Source organism: Haliotis rubra, unplaced genomic scaffold (assembly GCF_003918875.1).
Source record: "Haliotis rubra isolate DU_JTF1 unplaced genomic scaffold, ASM391887v1 Scf78, whole genome shotgun sequence".
NCBI lineage: Eukaryota > Metazoa > Mollusca > Gastropoda > Lepetellida > Haliotidae > Haliotis > Haliotis rubra.
In genome coordinates this window covers 1,958,899-1,972,212 of record NW_025767501.1, presented here as the reverse complement: position 1 = coordinate 1,972,212, position 13,314 = coordinate 1,958,899, and the positions used below count along the sequence as shown (strand labels likewise).

General features: G+C 39.4%; 1 protein-coding gene across 1 annotated transcript in view; it reads left to right on the top strand.

Annotated features, from left to right (window-relative positions):
* LOC124260840 (1-phosphatidylinositol 4,5-bisphosphate phosphodiesterase classes I and II-like) overlaps positions 1 to 13,314 on the top strand; it is a 179,800-nt gene that overhangs the window by 161,195 nt on the left and 5,291 nt on the right. The window contains exons 19-29 of the mRNA XM_046695160.1: positions 105 to 156; positions 629 to 783; positions 885 to 1,049; positions 1,356 to 1,455; positions 1,680 to 1,784; positions 2,317 to 2,417; positions 10,549 to 10,750; positions 11,083 to 11,175; positions 11,707 to 11,822; positions 12,179 to 12,376; positions 12,945 to 13,216. Coding sequence (XP_046551116.1) covers positions 105 to 156; positions 629 to 783; positions 885 to 1,049; positions 1,356 to 1,455; positions 1,680 to 1,784; positions 2,317 to 2,417; positions 10,549 to 10,750; positions 11,083 to 11,175; positions 11,707 to 11,822; positions 12,179 to 12,376; positions 12,945 to 13,216 — 1,559 coding nt within the window. The remainder of the gene's footprint in view (positions 1 to 104; positions 157 to 628; positions 784 to 884; positions 1,050 to 1,355; positions 1,456 to 1,679; positions 1,785 to 2,316; positions 2,418 to 10,548; positions 10,751 to 11,082; positions 11,176 to 11,706; positions 11,823 to 12,178; positions 12,377 to 12,944; positions 13,217 to 13,314) is intronic.

The window sequence follows — 13,314 nt, the reverse complement described above, 5'->3', positions numbered from 1 at the left end:
ATTAACACCAGGCTTATTGTAATGTGGATCAACCATCATGACAATTGCTGACAGGCAGGAATCGAATTCAGGGCCTTTATTGTACAGATAATGTTTACTTTCAGATTTTCTGGAATGCAGGCTGTCAGCTTGTGGCACTGAACTTTCAAACTCTGGGTAAGGTTTCTTGGTGTAGCTGGTTTGATGTGGTCCTAAATATATCATCGAAAGAGTAACTGGATAACACCTCAGTTTCTTGACAAAATACAGACGTTAATATTTTCTTGTTTGATAGGTGATAAAATGAAGATTGCTGTTTTCTTTTTCAAATATTGATACAAATATCATGAGACACTCTTGCCCTTGAACACAATGTATGCTAAACAGAGAGTGGAATGAGAGTAGTCTCCCTTTAATGCATAGATGAACAAATGTGATTGATATTAAATAGTATGTTCTATCATTGACCAAAATATCTTTTCTAAATTTTATAATTTCACATATTTTGTCTTGATCAGAAAGAAAAATATGTTCCTACTTGTTATTGTTTGAGGTTGGTGAATGCATTTATCGATTTATAATAGCATTGCTTGAAGTGAACCATTGATATGTTTCGCTAACCGGTATTGTATTCTGGTTGTTATTGCAGATCTCCCGATGCAGTTGAATATGGGAACATTTGAATATAATGGTAGATCTGGATACATACTCAAACCAGACTTCATGCGTCGAAAAGATCGCCACTTTGACCCCTTTGCGGAGTCAACAGTGGACGGGATTGTCGCAGGCACTGTTAGCATGAAGGTAATACATGGTTACCATTCTTGGCGTCTGAGCAAGTCCTTTTTGTACGTGTCCCATTGCTGTACAATCATAACCTCATTCACTACATCATATGTTATCAGGTAATCTCAGGACAGTTTCTGTCAGACAAGAAAGTGGGCACATATGTAGAAGTGGACATGTATGGACTGCCGACAGACACTGTCCGAAAGAAGTTCCGAACAAAAACCATTCCAGCTAACGGCATTAACCCTGTCTATGGTGAAGAGGCATTTGTTTTCAAAAAGGTAAATTTGTTGTAAATGTCATATTGTTTTTCACTTCTGCAAGATGAACTCCATCTATCCCATTTTCATAAAAAAAACTACAAATATTTATTTCTGAATTGCAATTTATAGGGTAGGTGATTTTTGTGTTTGATGATGGAATATTATATAACACTAATATTGTTTAAAAATGTGGTAGGTAGGTGGCAGTGGTGGTATATAAACATTTTCGTTTGCATTAATAATAGCCATGAAGACAAGAATCCAACTTACTGGATGAAAGGACGGTTGTGCTTGTAAAACTTGAGTTTGATCATGTGATTTCAGGTGGTATTGCCAAACTTGGCGACTATCCGTATTGGTGTGTTTGAAGAAACAGGGAAATTAATTGGACATCGAGTTTTACCTGTTGAAGGACTACGACCAGGTTAGTATGTTTGCATGTAATAGAGGTGTATTCTATGGGTTATGCTCAATGATAACTGTTGTTAACTGATGTCTGCTACTGTGTGATATTGCTGATTTTTAACTTTTGCAATACACTATTGCTATCAACCACTATTAAGCTGGTATGATGTGGGTACACTATTGTTGTCGATTGTCAATGCCGTACAAGATTCATTCACTCACCCATCTTGTTCCTGATTTCAGGTTACCGCCATATTCCACTCCGTAATGAATGTAACCAGCCACTGCCGTTACAGACTTTGTTTGTTCACCTCAGCGTCAATGACTATGTTCCTGATGCATTTGCTGGTATGGCATATTCTGTTTCCAACATGCCTGGGAGGATTACTGAGTGGAATAATTTAGACCTGCAACATGACATGTATAATATGGCAAAAATGGTGTCTAAGTATTGATTGTACATGGATGGGTAATTTCCATGTCTGTCAGTGTTCTCCCTTTTTCCTATTAATGTATGTAAAAGAGGGAATTTTATCCAGACTTTGGAAACAGTTGTTGGGCAAGTAGCTTAAGTCATCACAAGAGAACTTCATCATTTAGCTAGGGAGCAGCTCAACTTGGGTTGGAAACCCAGATGTAATAATGATCCCTTGGTGCCACTGTACAAATCAACCTTACTGCTATGACAGTCCAGAGCCTCTGTAAGTTATGGGAAGTGCGATCACCTTAGCCTTAAGATCACTTTGTACAATGGCACCTTGATCCATCAACACTGTACATTTTTAGGGGGTCTGTACAGCATGCTCCACACTGAGTTCTCCACATTTATAGATTGCCATACTGTGATACAAACCAATTATTCCAACTTGCTGAATTTCAGGCTTTGCCGATGCATTGTCCAACCCACGCGAGTACTTGTCGAAACAACTCATGGCAGAGAAACATGCCCAGCAGATGGCTGTACTGTTTGACGATGACGGTGTAAGTCAAAATACTTTCACAAACTTCGCTTGTAAAAGACTATTTCATGCACTTTCCTTAAAAAAAATGTTTTTGATCGATTTTGTTGATGAAGCTTTTAACAGGGAGTACAGTATCCAGGTCACATGTGCTTCATAAGTGTTTTGATGCACTCAACCCAAATATATACAGTGGGAGTAGCATTTGTCTATCAGCTATCTTCTTTTGGTGTTCTGTATTTTTAAAATACTTGCTGCATCATTTCATGATTATTGCAGTTTTAATGTATGACCAGACCTTTAGAATAGTCTCTTCTTTGCAAAAGACACATCTTGATCTGAAAAATGTATTGGAATTATTTCATTATGCACACTGGTTTTGCATGATCAGTGTTTGAGCTAGTGTGAAACATGGACTTTTAACCCAGACAGGGAGACTGCCTGTTTCTTGGTGGCAAAACTAATTAATCATAGCTAGGTAATTAAACATTTCACTAGTGAAAATTATCCATTCAAAATGGTAGTCAAAATGTCAACATGAAGTCACCCTAGAAAGGGTGACACAATTCATAGATCCAGTTTTTATATAAGCCTTGCCACTTCCCAAGTGCCCGTAGCAACTGTTACTAGCGCAGCATCAAGCTTTGTTTACACAGAAAAGGAACAGCAAATCCTGATGGACAGACCACCGAATATTGATCATCAGTATAACACATGCCCCACAGCGTTTTACCATCCTACAGATGGGCTTGACAAATACCTCTTGACAGGGTGTGTACAAAAGATGACATCACATCATCCTACAGATAGGCTTGAGAAATACCTCTTGACAGGGTGTGTACAAAAGATGACATCACATCATCCTACAGATAGGCTTGAGAAATACCTCTTGACAGGGTGTGTACAAAAGATGACATCACATCATCCTACAGATAGGCTTGAGAAATACCTCTTGACCGGGTGTGTACAAAAGATGACATCACATCATCCTACAGATAGGCTTGAGAAATACCTCTTGACCGGGTGTGTACAAAAGATGACATCACATCATCCTACAATACTTGAACTTGAATATGCACAGAATATTGAAAAAATGAAAATGAAACTCTTTAATATTCGGTTGAGATAGTAGCCATTTCCCTAAAACAAACGGCATAATTGTTTTTTAGAAAACAGTCACTTATCCAGTAAATTGTTCATGCTCAGTGAATAGTCCAGGATACTTCCAGCCCATGAATCCCATATGAATCATCAGATTGCAGCATACGCTCATTATACAATGTAGTACAAAACATTGAAACCTGTTAATTCTTGAAACATGGCCTCCAATACCATTACTTGCTTGATAACGGTGTTAGTTCCTAAACCGAAACGTCACACTCATTGCGATAAAGAAGTTGACTATCCACAGAACTTGGTTTTCCTCCAATACCAGTTCTGTCAGATACCAAACATGGAGACATGGCCACCACTACTTATTATGTAGCACAGTGAAACACTGCAGCCACCCCCTATTGTATGAAACACAGGACTATAGTTACAACTACTTGTAGTATAAAAAGTCAGTGTTCTTTTGGCAGCATATTGACAGAATGACCCTACAACGTGGGTACCTAGCTCAAACACGGCATGAAGAAATCTGTGAGAAGATGAATGACTTTGCACGTATTTGTTGCTGACAGTTGTCTCACTTATAAATTGAAAACATTTGCACTGTCAAAGTTAATTTGCTCTTTCCACTTTATTTTCAAATTGTTTATGAGTTAAGTCAGATTTTGTTAATCAGGTTCTTTTCAATTAATTCCTGTTTATCCTCTTGTCTATTAGGATGAGCCGTTGGACGTAAGTGCTAGTTGGCCTGGACATGTGTGTCATGTTTTTTCTGTCATGCAGATTGTTGGAAGTGGACACAAAGGAAGGGTTGAAATAGTTTATAGAATTTTTAAATTTATTACCGAAACAAACTGGTGCAGTCAAGCACAGTTTATTTTCTATAACTTTGTTTATGTATCTGATACAGTAAATGCTTACAATGTGGGATAAATTTTCTCTAAAATTATCAAAATGCCTTCATACCTCATCTGTTTGCAAAGGGCAGTAATATGAAAGGTAAATAGATTGACATGAGAAGTGAAGTAATTCTGTCAAGGAAGAGTTTCCTCCTCTTGGTCTTACAGTTTGATGTAAATATGTTTTCCTGCCTGTATTGTCAACTTTATTGGTAAATCCAAAAGGCAGAGTTTTATGTTTTGAGTGTATGTTATTTTGCCAAAAGAATAACTTGTGCTATATGGGTTTCATATGAACTACAAACTACTCCTCTAAGGACAACTAAGGATTTTTCAACTCATTCATTGGTTTTATATAGTCATGATTTACAATATATTTTGCATTGGCCTTTTACAAAAATAAGTAAACTGTAAAATTGGTAAACCACAATAGCTCAGTGAGTACTGTCTTTTGAGGATTTGTATATCAGTTGATTCAGTTATTGCTTCCATTCTGAAGGTTACTTATAGTATTATACTTATGACTTTTTGCAGATATTAAATGATGTACAAGGAATATATCTCATATGTAGAGGAAATTCTATAAATTCTTTCAAAACCTTCTGTTTGTCCATCTGACCAATCATTATAAAGTGATGTTTTCATTGTATGCATGTGCAATTACAGAGTCTTGTGTGTACACAAGGAATGATATACCCTGAGGTATATGCAACCCTTTACCCCAGCCCAACATATTAACCCCCATCTGTTCACATGCTGCATATGATTATGTGTACAAGAGACACATGGATCATCTTACGTTGTCACACACTGGCCCACGATATTATAAGTTATCACATCGTGTCTCGGGAAATACGGGGTTTTATCAGTCCTGAGTAAGGTTGTGAACCTCACAATGGAATGATAAAACCCCGTATTTCCCTTGACACAATGTGATAACGCATTTATCTAGCCGAACGTTTTGCTTCAGTTTCATTCTCAGTTGTTGTGGCAAAACGTTTCCTTGCTGCCATGTTGACAACAGCTGATCGATTGACCTCAATGCAGTGCACGTTAAAAAAGGCTTGGCGATGCACGCTTTTCTCACTTAGCGTGGTCACCGAGGTGTGGCAGGATAATATGACTTTTGTACTCCCTGCTTGCGGATCATGCCAGGTGTACATGGTATTTTATCAGAGTCACGTGAACCAATCAAAACTCGACATTCTTACATGAGGCTGGATAAACCGTGTTATGCATGATGAACATCATAATATTATCCTATGTTATGTGAATGGACTGTAGACATTCCCAAATATTAATATCTGCATTCTTAAAGAATACTCAAGTTAAATAACTACAAAGCACTACATGATGATTAAACATTGTTTACTCACCATGATTGGTGCTGCATGCAGCTGTACAGAGTTGTGTCCCTTGACCATTCTAAATCCCAGGATGGAGAATTCAAATCCCAGATTCCTCCTCAGTTAGTTTCTTGGTTTGCCAGAACCGTACCATTGTTTGTGGGTTTTTACCAGTGGTAACTATCTGGAACATGCATTTCTCTGGGCCATTCTTTCATATGTAGTAATACTGTTAACTACTGTTATATAACATCATTCTGTAAATACATCAGCGCGCTAGATTACATCCTAGTGGCAAGTAGGGCAGTAGGATGGATAGCCTAGTGGTTGGCCGTACCAAAATGCTGAGTTTAAGTCCTTTAACACACTGAATTATAATTTGTATGAATGTTATTGAAATGAACTGTCAGCCATAATGTAAAGACCCTGGCCTCCTTTCATAGATTTATGAGGGATAGCTTGTTCTAGTTGTACATTGATATGTATGTACTGAGGCGAATATCGCAGATTAGGTACTAGTGTAGACTGTATAAACTGGCATACAAAAGTAAGTAGCCTCCTGGTGGTTAGTGATTAAGTTCCAAAACAAATGTAAATATTTTGAAAAGTGTTATGATTGCGACTTACAAGTGACAAACATTGTGTACCTGTTGCCAATGTTATTGGTAGTATAGCTGTAGTAAGGCACACATCAAAATGCCAAGAAAATCAGCAGCCGAGCAAGAACCAGCCACTGGAATGTTGCAGAATGGGACTTCAAACAACCATATTGCCCAAATGTTCAGCTGTACAAGGCAGACTAATGAGATGCATTAACCAGACAGGCCATACAGTCTGACAGTCCAAGGAGTCAAAGAGTGACCACCCTGCAAGATGACCATCACCTGTGCCATCTCCATCTGCACAACTGGATGCTCACAATCACTTCACCAGCATCAACAGCGTTCAGTCACCACGTCAGCAGGAACACATGATGAGACGACTACATGGTGTTGGCAGCCAGATGTATAGACCATTTTGGTGCATGTCATTAACCTGTCAACATGGACTGAATCATATATGTTGGGCGATGCACTGGCAACATGTCATCTTCGTACAATATTTGTTGTGTTTTTGCAACATGTACACAATGTTTGTGAATTGTAAGTCACAAGCAAAATGCTTTTCTAAATATTGATGTGGTTTTTTTCTCGACAATAATCCCAAAGCACCATGTTTGTGAGTTTTGTATGTCAGTTTACTAGAAGAGAGATTAGAGTAGTGTTTACTATGGACAGGTGGAATTGTGTGTTTCTGTAGTGTGTCCGGTATGTTTCTCCTAGGTAGATCATTCTATTACTGGTGTTAAACACACCATTCGAGCTAAATATCAACTCGTATGTTGTTTGTTACAAATATTTTAACAGTCTGTGTGTCACCTGTTGAAATATACATGTTATAGATGCCAAATGTGTGTTAAACTTTGTTGTGTTTTATCAATAAGTGTATGCATGTTATATTTGGAAGTTTTTGTAATGGTTAAACCTAAAACTGTTGTTCAAGTGTTGTTTCAACATTGAGAATTGTTGTTACAAATAGTCCTTGTGACTCCATCTGTTCTAGATTCAAGGTCATTTGAATGTACACACATACATTTGACTGTCTATAGCATTGATATCTGAGTATTATATCTTAGTACACCCACTGTAAGTCAGGGACTTGCTTCACCATGGGAAGTTTGTATTACATGGTATTTCAAACTAGATATAGCATATGAAAATATGTGTTTTTGTCCAAGTAGGTCTGGTGACATAGTTCTGTGATATATGGGAGTAACTCTTTCATTTTCATTATGAGAAATAATTAAAGCACTAATCCTTTCATAAGTTCAAGCTGAAATTGCATAAAATTCAAAAGACCCTTCTGTTGTTCACTCTGCTGACAATACTCACTTAGTTTGCCTTGACCACTTTGTAATAAACTGAGGCCTTAGCCATTGGTTATAAGGTTGCCCCTCAATACACATAAGGATAAAGACTGGATGTACAATAACCAGTGCAAAGGTAACAGAATTGGAGATTTGATGGCCACAATGACTGGAGGACATGATATAATCAAATATTGTTTCAAGGTATAACTGCTTGAATTATGTACTTCCTCTGGAGTTGTAGACTAATGTTGTAATATGTAAAAATGTGTAGCTGAAGGTATATGCTTTGATGGCTCGGAGTGTTCCTCATATTGATGGCATTTCACAGCCTGACATAGACATTATCTTGCAGTGGCACTGCCCAAATAAATTCCCTGACATATCTGTAGTACCCCACCCTTGTTGTATCTGTAATTTTGCCCACCCCTCAATGGATATATCCGTAATTCTGCCCAACACCCTCACTGGATATATCTGTAATACTGCCCAACACCCCTCACTGGATATATCTGTAATACTGCCCAACACCCCTCACTGGATATATCTGTTATACTGCCCAACACCCCTACTGGATATATCTGTAATACTGCCCAACACCCTCACTGGATATATCTGTTATACTGTCCAACACCCCTACTGGATATATCTGTAATACTGCCCAACACCCCTACTGGATATATCTGTAATACTGTCCAACACCCCTCACTGGATATATCTGTAATACTGCCCAACTCCCCTCACTGGATATATCTGTAATACCCCTCACTGGATATATCTGTAATACTGTCCAACACCCCTCACTGGATATATCTGTAATACTGTCCAACACCCCTCACTGGATATATCTGTAATACTGCCCAACACCCTCACTGGATATATCTGTAATACTGCCCAACACCCCTACTGGATATATCTGTAATACTGCCCAACACCCCTCACTGAATATATCTGTAATACTGCCCAACACCCTCACTGGATATATCTGTAATACTGCCCAACACCCCTACTGGATATATCTGTAATACTGTCCAACACCCCTCACTGGATATATCTGTAATACTGCCCAACACCCTCACTGGATATATCTGTAATACTGCCCAACACCCTCACTGGATATATCTGTAATACTGCCCAACACTCTCACTGGATATATCTGTAATACTGCCCAACTGCCCAACACCCCTACTGGATATATCTGTAATACTGCCCAACACCCCTACTGGATATATCTGTAATACTGCCCAACACCCCTACTGGATATATCTGTAATACTGCCCAACACCCTCACTGGATATATCTGTAATACTGCCCAACACCCCTTCTGGATATATCTGTAATACTGCCCAACACCCTCACTGGATATATCTGTTATACTGTCCAACACCCCTACTGGATATATCTGTAATACTTTCCAACCCCCCTTCACTGGATATATCTGTAATACTGCCCAACTCCCCTCACTGGATATATCTGTAATACTGTACAACACCCCTCACTGGATATAGCTGTAATACTGCCCAACACCCTCACTGGATATATCTGTAATAGTGCCCAACACCCCTACTGAATATATCTGTAATACTGCCCGACACCCCTCACTGAATATATCTGTAAATACCCTTATCTTATCTGGACTGGATATATATCTGTAATACTGCCCAACATGTAATCTATATCTGTTATACCTGCCCAACACACCCCTCACTGGATATATCTGTAATACTGCCCAACACCCCTACTGGATATATCTGTAATACTGCCCAACACCCTCACTGGATATATCTGTAATACTGCCCAACACCCTCACTGGATATATCTGTAATACTGCCCAACACCCCTACTGGATATATCTGTAATACTGCCCAACACCCTACTGATATATCTGTAATACTGTGCCCAACACCCTACTGGATATATCTGTAATACTGCCCAACACCCTCACTGGATATATCTGTAATATCTGTAATGCTGCTGGATACTGTAATACTGCCCAACACCCTACTGGATATATCTGTAATACTGCCCAACACCCTACTGGATATATCTGTAATACTGCCCAACACCCTACTGGATATATCTGTAATACTGCCCAACACCCTCACTGGATATATCTGTAATACTGCCCAACACCCCTACTGGATATATCTGTAATACTGCCCAACACCCTCACTGGATATATCTGTAATACTGCCCAACACCCCTACTGGATATATCTGTAATACTGCCCAACACCCTCACTGGATATATCTGTAATACTGCCCAACACCCCTACTGGATATATCTGTAATACTGCCCAACACCCCTCACTGGATATATCTGTAATACTGCCCAACACCCTCACTGGATATATCTGTAATACTGCCCAACACCCCTACTGGATATATCTGTAATTCTGCCCAATACCCCTCCCAGACATAATGTAGCACCTGTCTGACATCCTTCACATGCCTGTCATAATACATGATATAGGCAAGTGTAATAACACCCTTTGTCATCTCTCCCTGTGTTTTATTACGATATAACACCATTTAATCCTAGGTAGCTTTCTTAGCATGAAATAGCTACCTGGATAAGCATGACTAGTTACTTCTAGCCTAGAACCAAATTCTGGATCTCTTTTAAATGTGAGGACAAAAAAACACTTACCGGTAATCATTGTATTCAGTTGTTTGATGTAGATAGGACTAGTTGTATGGAAAAGACCATTTGATGTAATATATAAGTGTTTATTGACATTGTGAACAGATAACCATAATCTTCAGTATGTTTAAAGTCATTGTTTTCCAATGAAATAAAAACAATATTCATTGTTTACAAAGTTTATCTCATGATACTTTTTCCATTGTACTTACGATTTGTTATTGTACTTGCAAACATCTCTGTTTTTAGGAAGGAACACAAGATGTTCCCGAGAAAGGACCACAGCGTGTAGACTCAATACTGAGTAGGAAAAGTGTGACCAATTCAAGCGTAAAGACTGGCACTTCAGCGTCACAGATCGGTAAACAGATTCCTCAGACAGTTCCTGAAAGGACACTGGTCAAGCAGGAGAGTACACAGTCTGGAGCTAGCCAGGGAAGTGGCAGTCCAGGTGAGCTTCAGTCATTCATACTTTTTGTCATACCGTATTGAGGTGGTGCCATTTTCAGGATAATGCAGGATTCGCCAGTGAGAGTTGAGAATGAGAGTTGTCGGGTAGCGAGGTAGTTTAAGTGTTTGCTCTTCATGAAAAAGATCAGATTCAGACTCAAACTCACAATTTACGCACAGTTGTCATAGCTGGAAATATTGTTGTATGTAGTGTAAAATAACATTCACTCAGGCACTGTTTGTGCGAGTTTACTTTTCATACATGGCAAGTCATTTTTGGGCCAACAAGTCCTCCATTGTCTATCATGACCACTCTGCATTAATGTGTTCCAGCACCCAGTGCACTCACTCGTATACCCTCCTCTCACCCAGGAGTTGAGAACGGGACATCCTCAGTCTCTGTGGCCCAGACAACAAAACTCAATGGTAAGTTAACAAGAGTCATAATGTTGACTTGTGATGAAAAGGAAGTTCCTTCAGAATCAGATCCCCGTAGGCTTGTAAGAGTCACCTGAAATAGGTGTGGGATTATGTGTCTGGGGAAGAACTAGTGTCAGTCCTCAGCTTATCATGTGAGATTTCATCACTGCCCAACAGCAGAGATCTCAGTGCATGTATTAGACTTAGTGATAGGCGTCTTCAGAGAGGTTGTCCTAATTCACAATTACAATAGAACCTCAGTATCTCATGCTCGGCACTGACAGAGTTTGGTATTGGGTGTTATCAAGACTCACCTGATCTGATCGAATGTACCACAGTCATTCTGTTGAACGGGCAGGATGTTAGCTCCAGGTGTATTGGTAGTCTAGTGGTCTAAGGGGAGACAATTACCTGACAGTTACTTCACTTAGCTTCAAGGACCGGACAGCAGATTAAGTACAAAGCCACCTCAACTCTGCTCTCTGACTGACCTTACCTAATGAAGACATGTTACTCTGAATTATGTTTTGATTTCAGATCCTGAAATTCTGACACCCACCCCTTTGTCTGCCCTGAAACAGCAGAAACCATATCTGAAGGTTGCTGGGAAGCGGGACAAGGAACTGGAATCATTGCGGAAAAAACATGAAAAAGTAGGTTGATTTATGCAAAATTACATTTTACTGTACCTTTGTTGATAACCATTACCATGCAGCCATGTCACAAGATACAAATGATACAATACTATTGGTACAATGGCAGTATTATTAAATTGGCATTAAGTCCATCTTGCTCACACACTCTCAGATTCCTATGCATGAAGCCCATTATGAGAAGCATCTGAACTCCCTTGTTGGGTTCGGTATGCAAGAGGTTCACTCATTCACTCACAAAGCCAAAGGCCCAGGTTCAATTCATGAGAACAAAGTGTTAAGCCAGTTTCTGGTGTCCACTACAGTGATGCTGCAGTGTGTCCACATTTACTCATCCATTTGTCTTGTTCTTGAAGGCCCAGGAGAACATGATTGACCAACATGCCCAACAAGTGGAAAAGGTGGCCTCCAGTCAGGAGAAGGCTGCCCGGACTCTGGACAAGACACACTGCAAGCTGCTCAAGAAAGCTGGGAAGATGGGGCAGGGTCTCGGGGAGGTCCAGGCCAAGTGCTTCGAGGAAAAGACACAGTTTGATAAGGACAGAGAACAGCAGGTGGGTCACTCCTCAAACACAATATAAGGATTTCTATATGTCATGATGTTATGTATTACACTTAAATGTCAGGCAACAAAACTGAATGGAACAAAGATTTCTGTAGGGATTGCAGGTTAGAGTCAGTCCCTAGTAACATAAGCTTGTCTTAATAGGTAGGTCAGGTGATCATACTCGATGACTTGGGACAGAGGGCAACAAATACTGCTCATTTTATCAATCAGTCGTTTCTCCAATCCTGACACAAATGTCGCTAGTATATAATTGTATTCAGTATTTAATGCCATTAGCCTGTAGTGCACAATTAGATATCATGCCATTTTTAACCTTAAATTTGAATCAGAATTCCAAAATATATAATCTACCAGTAGAACCTTATAGTATTACACTCAAACTAATAACGATTGTTTAAAATGTATGTATATGAGCCTCATGGGTTTAGTTAGAAGACCATGACAGTTTGGCAGTTACATTGCTTCTTTACCACTGGCTTGTTGCAGCACAGCCATATGCTTAAGGTTTTCCTCTAAAATGCTAGTGCAAAATACAATAACCTTGACCTTTCCAGATCCGTGAACTGAAACAGAACCAGACTCAGATCTATGTGGCGCTATGCAAAGACCATTACCAAGCAGAAATGAACATTTATTTACGTCATCATGATGCGATATACAGCTCACTACAGCAGCTCTTAGATACCAGCCAGGCTGGTCACAACAAGAGGTTAGAGGAACTGCATGACCGAGAGGTAGGGGAGCTCAAGAAGAAGATGGACCAACAGAACAGGGAGCATATGAAGGTTCTAGCCAAGAAACACAAGGACAAACAGGAGCTTTCAAGGTAAGATCATTTGTGAGTGAGTTTAGTTTTACGCCGCAGATCATTTGTGAAGGTTCTTACCAAGAAACACAGGGACAAAGAGGAACTTTCATGGTAAG